Here is a 6,742-nt window from a genome sequence, read left to right as displayed (position 1 = left end):
GGCTTGTTCGGTGTACAACATCACCACCACTTTGATCCAGCACCCATCCATTTCGACCAGCAGATTTCCCTCCCTGTTACTTCACAGGATTCATTGGCATTGGCTACTGCTACGTTTAAAATGTAGTATCAATCAGGAAAGCAGCAGCTGGCACACAAGCAACGTCAGGTTCAGAGACGACACACGGACGCACAAGTGTTCACCACTCCGCGTCACAGCACAGGGGCAACCGAGACAGACAGCCGTCTCCACACACGACGAAAGGGATGCTTCTGCTCTCACTTCTGTTTCAGAGAAAACCACACACACAGACACACAGGTTTTCATCACACCGTCACAGGGGCAAACCAAGACAGACAAGTCACCAAGGCCTCCATCAGACCGGCAACACAGCAATATGCCTCCTACACATCAGCTATGAACTCTACGTATGTCCGTATTACACCAGTTCAGTTACAGTTACACCACCAGTCAAGGAAATCAGTGTCAACTATCAAGCAAGCATGCCCGGAACCAGCGGAGCAGGCGCCGCCCGTCCATGCGTTACGCCGCTCGCTCGCCTGCCCCTCTAGAGTCCTGTCTATACGCCAAGCAGACAGCATCAGCGCCCGCATCCGAGAATGTTAGTAGCAGCGTGCGTGGCGATGGATTTACACACGGTGGTGGGAGGGAGGGAGTGGCGTGTCACAAGGCGAGGGCGAGCTCGGCCCACGCCAGCGATGACTCCTTGAGGATGGCGGCCGCCGACAGGTCAATGCCGTTCTCCAGCACGCCCGTGATGATCTGCATCGAAGGCCTCTTGGACGGGTCTGGGTCGATGCACCGGCTCACCACGCTGCACAGCACCGCCAGGTCCTCGCTCCTCGCGCTGCTCAGCTCAGGGTCCACCAGCTTCCCGATCTCCTCTGGTTGCTGGAGGTACTTGGTCGCCTGCATGTGTGACAAGGTTCAACATTTTAGCAGCGACAACATTTTCTGTCAATAGCTTCTTCTGTTCCCATGCATACTGAAAACAGTTTGAAAACGTCCGTGGTGATAAAGGACACATAAGTTGGCTCACCCAGTCGACCAAATAGCCTTTATCCTTGCAATACGGAAGCCGTCCGCTGATAATCTCTAGTAAAATCACTCCAAAAGCAAATGTATTGGCTTGGATATCAGCTTGTTTATCCTCCCCGGAATCCCCATGGCCAGGGAAAGGGGATTTGCTATTCAAGTGTCCAGTAGCCTTCTCGTGTCTCGAGAACTGTCTTGAGAACATCATTTTCCAGCATTCAAAATCAACCAGCTGCAAAGACACGTAGTAGAAACAAATGACTGTCAGACAAAGTTGGAGACTATTTAAGCATGAGATAACTAAAAATAATAAATGTGAGACAAACGAGGATGCATGTACTAGTTCCTGTGCAGGACATACCTTTGGAGTAAAATCTTCTGTAACATACACAGAATTCGAATTCAGCTCAGATATAGCAAATGGGGGCTGCAACTCAGTATGCAAGTATCTTAACCCCTGGGCAATCCCAATGGCTATCTTCATTCGCCTGAGCCAAGATAACTGGCCTCCTTCTCCATCTAAACAAAAAAACATTCACAATGAAATTGAAATCCATTAGACATGAAATAGGGCACAGATCAGGCTGCAGGTAACTACCAAAGAGAGTATTACTTACAATGTAGATGCTCAAATAAGGTCCCATTTGGTGCATACTCGAAGACTAGCATCCTAGAGAATGGATCACTCTCCCTGCAGTACCCTAAAAACTTTGCTATGTTCTCATGGTTCAATCTTGCCAGATCAAGGACCTGAAAACATCATCCCGTTTAGTATCCAGAAAAATAAGTGCTTGAATCCCTTGATATCATATAGCATACCTTGTTTTGGTAAAAGAGTTCATGGTGGCTAGTCCATTGACCTTCAAAGGCGCACAACGATATGACCGAAACTTCAGGTCCATCCTTCATGGTTCCTTTGTATACTACTGTCTCTGGTGATGAGCCAATGATGTTGCTAAAATCCTCACAAGCTACTTCAAGTTCCTGGCGACTTAATTTTGGTAAACTTTTCAGCATATCAGAATCTGGAGAGAACATGGATACATCAACCAAAATAATTGGAAAGCACATTAATCGATTCATCAACTGTTCCTTTGAGGAATGTACATAACACATACCAATCAACACTGTTATCTCATCGCTCCAACTTTTTGATCGATTCCATGATGATATTCTTATAGAAGGCTTCAGCTTGCAACTTCTAGAAGCAGTAACGATACCAGTAATCACAAAAACAACCAGAAGAACTCCAGTTGCAATTTCTAAAACAAGAAGCCAAATTGGTTGCTGGATTTTTTCATGCTTATTATGCCCAGGATGTTTGAATCCATTTGTGCCACCTCGCTGGCCAGTAGAACCACCTAAGACAAAGAGTGAATTCGTGCTCAATGGAGGTTGCAAGCAGAGTGATCTTGGGAAACTATGAAATGTTACTCAAAGGGGAAAAATGAAAAAAAAAAATGATGCCCGGCGTGACATAGCAATTGTATACTCTGAAGACAACATCTAGAGGTATAGCATGGATTGTAACAACAAATGTTTAGTATTCCAGTGATTAAATCAGCCCAGTGAGGTGCAACATGCAACAGTAGACCAAATATATTAATTGATAGTAACTGCTGGGTGGTAGAAAACAAAATACGCACTTATACACATTTGCAAAGCTCGTTGTTGGACAGAGTACTCATCCTGGAAGCAGTTCCCTTGGAAACTTGACCTGCAAAAAGGCCTTTTAAATGGGCAAACTTAATGAAATACTGAAATAGTAGCAAGTACATAACATAATCGTACCTTGGAAGATATTTTAAGCAGGGTGGAATTTTTCCAACAAGAAAGTTGTAAGAAAAATCCCCAACATATAATCGGGGAGAAGGGCATAGTCCGTTGTGAGCTGTGGATCTGATGGAGCAAACAGATACTGATTCAGATATTCAGATAGAGTAAGATAATATCAGGACATTGTGAAAGGTAGCTTTGTGTATTGTTTTCTGGCTGGAAATGGCACTGACAGAGACAGATGGTAACATTAAGTTGAATGCTTATATTTGATAAGTATATCGGCATGCATCCATTGCTCATTTTCTCTGAAATTATTTTATTGTTTGTTTTCTCCACGAATCATGAATGTTTTGATGCCTCAAATTAAACTTTAATTTGGCTATACATGTATGCATTGCATGGATATAGAGTACAATAACACTGCCATCACTAGTCTATAAAATTTAGCATAGATAACTCTGGCACAGTACAGTATGAAGCACCACACAGAAGAGGAGTTAAGAGAAGTCACCAACCCAATATTTGAAGCAGGAGAAAAACTGGGAGTATTGCTTCCTGGAATTGATCCCTTCAGTCTATTCCTATCTAACCTAAGTTCGACGAGATTCTGTAGTTTTCCAAGCTCCGATGGTATACTCCCAGTCAACCCATTGGAATGGAAATTTCTACAAGAGATGAATAGAGCAAAATCTTTTCTTTGTTCAGATACCAAAGGCAATGTCAATCCACAAACAGATAGTAACAAATGCAAAAAATAACAAAAACGTGACTTACATTACGCTCACACTGCTCAAACCACCTAACTCGGAAGGGATAGGGCCAGTGAGCCGATTAACACTCAAGTCCAGAACCCTCAGGTTCCTAAGTGAGCCAATTTGTTTTGGGATTGTGGCAAAGAGCAGGTTATGATCCAAATACCTGTCAAGAAAATGAGAACAGTTTCAGAGAAACAGTATAGCTAACTTCACGAAAACTAGGTGAAACAACACAGAAAAGGAACATACAGCTCTTGCAAGAAACTAAGCTGCCCAAGTTCAGGTGCGATGAATCCCTTGAGAGATGAGTTTGATAGCTTCCTGCAAGATGCAAAGTTCAAATCACGGTCATCAACAGAAAATCCATTTGTAAAAGATTTTGACTTAGGCCTTGTTTACTTCCTCCCCAAAACACAAAATTTTTCAAGATTCCTCGTCACATCAAATCTTTAGACATATGCATGAAGTATTAAATATAGACGAAATTAAAAACTAATTGCACAGTTTGTTTGTAATTTGCGAGACAAATCTTTTAAACCTAGTTAGTCCATGATTGGACAATATTTATCAAGTACAAACGAAAATATTATAGTGTTACGAAAAAATTTCGTTGAGGAACTAAACACGGCCTTAGTAGGCAAGTACAAAATGTTGTTGGTCTTTCGTTGAATTGTTGTGAAGTCTAAACCAAACCTACTGTTCAGTATTAAGTAGTGACGACATCTAACTGGCAAATCCCACTGCATCTTTTGAGCTGTTTGCACATGCACTATCAATATCAACTATACCAAAACATCTACATCAGAGGCCAGAGCTGCAAAGGTGAAAGGACCAGCAAATGGCGGACTGACGGTGGTTAAGTACCAAGCAAGCCTTCACTTGCATACCTAATCCTACTGGTTCGAAGCTTTAAGTAACTAAAGCTCTTTTCTCCCCACCTCTCCACTCAAGTACCCAGCAGCAATTAGCAAGTTCTGGCACTACCCAGCTGCTAACTGAGTGCCAAGCAAGCATGAAGCAGACCATGGACATTGAGATCTACCAAGTCGAACGGGTGGAGTTCCTTACAGGGAGATGACGGAGCCCTGGGGCGCGGAGCAGATCACGCCGCGCCAGTCGCAGGCGTTGCCGTCCGCGTCAGTCCAGTCCGAGAGCACGGAGTGAGGGTCCTCAATGATGGCGCGCTTGAATGCCATGAGCGCCGACACTGGCACAAATCCACGCGTCAGAGTCAGGCAGAGGAAAAGATTGGCGGTTACTTGTTTCGAGCGAGAATAGATGGGGTGAATTCAAATCCGGATTTGCTTAGCGGCAACCGTTAGTGTTACAACAGTGTCACGAGCTCACAGATCAGGAAATGTGGGTGCGAAATTTTTCGAAATTTGCATGTTAAACATGGAGAAATTTCAATATTTGATCCTCAATAAAAATGTGGAATTGCCGGTTGCATTTGGCAAGAATGAAGGTCTGAACTCTGCAGAGAGCAGCAGATCAAGAAGCAAAATCTGAAGAGCGGTTCGAAATCAGGTAGAGAACAGAAAAGGAACTAAATTGGAGCATATCTCCCAGAAGTGGAAGCGACAGGGAAGCCCAGATTATGTAGCCGTTCGAACAGAACCTCGACAGCTCGCCGGGAAAAGCCAAGAATGGCGATAGCACTCACCGTCGCTGCCCATGGCAGATGCTGCCGAGCATTGCAGGAACACCACCCCGCAGTGCAAGGCAAGGAGGACCTGCAGGAGGCTCGGCGCCGCCTCAGCACAGCGCCTCGTCATGGCCAAGTCTGAGCGGCGGCACCGAGCTCGTGCCAAACCCGCAACAAATTGACCCGGATTGATCACGGTGAGCGAGCGACCGAATTCACGGAGCCATGGCTCAGAGCTGCTGCTGCTGCTGCTGGGCTGCCCGGCCACAAACCGCCGCTTCAGCACGGCCACGTGGGGGGATGGAGAGGAGACGGAGGTGGAAGGAGCGGCAAGGTGGTTGGGGAGTGAGTGGGAGCAGTTGGAGTAAAGAGAGAGCGAGGAGCGGCGCCGGGGCGAGCAAGGGAAGCAGACGCCGCCGGGGCCAGGCACAACCGCGCAAGCGGCAGAGGAGACAGGAGAGGGAAGAAAGCAGAGGATGTGAGTAGAGAGGAATGTCGTGTAAAATCTAGTGGGCGGAGGAGAGGCGGAGGAATTAAATGGCGGCGTCCGTCTCCTCTCCTCGGTGGGAGGGGATCGGAGGAGGAGGGAGGAAGGTGGCGGAGTAGTTATTGCGCGCACTAACATAATCAAAGCTGGAGTGAGCATAATCACTGATTTGGGAGCATCTCTCTTTTCTTATGACTCATAATTATCGCGTGGCAGTCCTGGAGTAGCATATGCCCAAGCTTTTGTCCTAGTTTGACATGGTTTCTTTGGAAAATATATTTTTCATATACTGGCTGGGTTTGTTTGGTTAATCCTCACATCAAGTGAATTGAAGGACATTGAGGTCGCTTAAATCCTTACAAGACAAAATTCCCATTAATCCCCATCAATTTCCTCCAACCTTCTTGGTTTGGAGATTAATTGAACAAGCCATTGATGAAAACAAGACAAAGTGGAATAAGCAAGAGAAGCAATACATAGGACTCGTTTGGCAGGGCTTTTGCAGTGGCTTTGGCTCGAGTCAAAGTCTTGCAAACGGTCATCAAGAAATGACTTCCACATAGAAGCTCGAAGGAGGGGCTGGCAGAGCTAGGAAAATGTGGCTTCTCTCAAAACCTCTTTATAAACTTAGAACAAATTATAACAAAGATACCACTATGTTAAATGCTTTCTAAATGGTTTCAGCTCTACCAAATAAGTTGCTCCGCAAAAGAAGCTGGACCCCAAGCCTTATGAAACGCCATTGGATGGCTTCGCCTTTGTAGTAGGAAAAGCAACTCCTCCCATTTAGAACTTCTCTCATAGAGCCAATTTTTTGAATTGGTGTTTGACAGAGCTTCACTCGGAGTGAAAGCTAAAGCCTCTTAAAAAGCCTTGCCAAATAGGACCTTCTATATAGCAGTTTTAGCTAGAAATCTAGTAAAGCTACATTTAGATAGCTTTATCTTTTGTACCAAGAAAACATTTTCTCTCATTTTCTTTAGTTTGTCTCATGAAGCTGTATCTTGAATTAGAGTCGGG

The 6,742-nt window shown here is 45.0% G+C and overlaps 1 protein-coding gene across 2 annotated transcripts; it reads right to left on the bottom strand.

The window, feature by feature from the left end:
• Positions 238-5,817, bottom strand: LOC8076487 (probable LRR receptor-like serine/threonine-protein kinase At1g63430). 2 transcript variants are annotated; one of them, XM_002447302.2, is made up of 13 exons: positions 5,254-5,817; positions 4,659-4,797; positions 3,840-3,911; positions 3,610-3,753; positions 3,351-3,500; positions 2,848-2,955; positions 2,703-2,773; positions 2,175-2,417; positions 1,876-2,081; positions 1,674-1,806; positions 1,418-1,575; positions 1,061-1,288; positions 238-930 (listed from the first exon to the last, which is right to left on the bottom strand). In XM_002447302.2, exons 1-13 carry the CDS (start codon positions 5,363-5,365, stop codon positions 685-687), a joined length of 2,010 nt encoding a protein of 669 aa, XP_002447347.1. In that variant the 5' UTR covers positions 5,366-5,817; the 3' UTR covers positions 238-684. The 2 variants fall into 2 exon arrangements, with proteins under 2 accessions (XP_002447347.1, XP_021318050.1); XM_021462375.1 differs by lacking the exon at positions 4,659-4,797 and having other exon boundaries at positions 5,254-5,815.

Source organism: Sorghum bicolor, chromosome 6 (assembly GCF_000003195.3).
Source record: "Sorghum bicolor cultivar BTx623 chromosome 6, Sorghum_bicolor_NCBIv3, whole genome shotgun sequence".
NCBI classification, from domain to species: Eukaryota; Viridiplantae; Streptophyta; class Magnoliopsida; order Poales; family Poaceae; genus Sorghum; species Sorghum bicolor.
The sequence above is the reverse complement of the archived record's forward strand: the minus strand, read 5'-3'. Positions and strand labels throughout refer to the sequence as shown.

Excerpts from the sequence above, each read along its gene's own strand:
- LOC8076487 (XM_002447302.2), bottom strand. The coding sequence starts at position 5,365 with ATGACGAGGCGCTGTGCTGAGGCGGCGCCGAGCCTCCTGCAGGTCCTC. Across the intron at positions 2,956-3,350 it reads TCTCCTGCTTCAAATATTGG|ATCCACAGCTCACAACGGAC; the intron begins GTTGGTGACTTC and ends TTGCTCCATCAG. Across the intron at positions 1,576-1,673 it reads CTTATTTGAGCATCTACATT|ATGGAGAAGGAGGCCAGTTA; the intron begins GTAAGTAATACT and ends TTTTTTGTTTAG.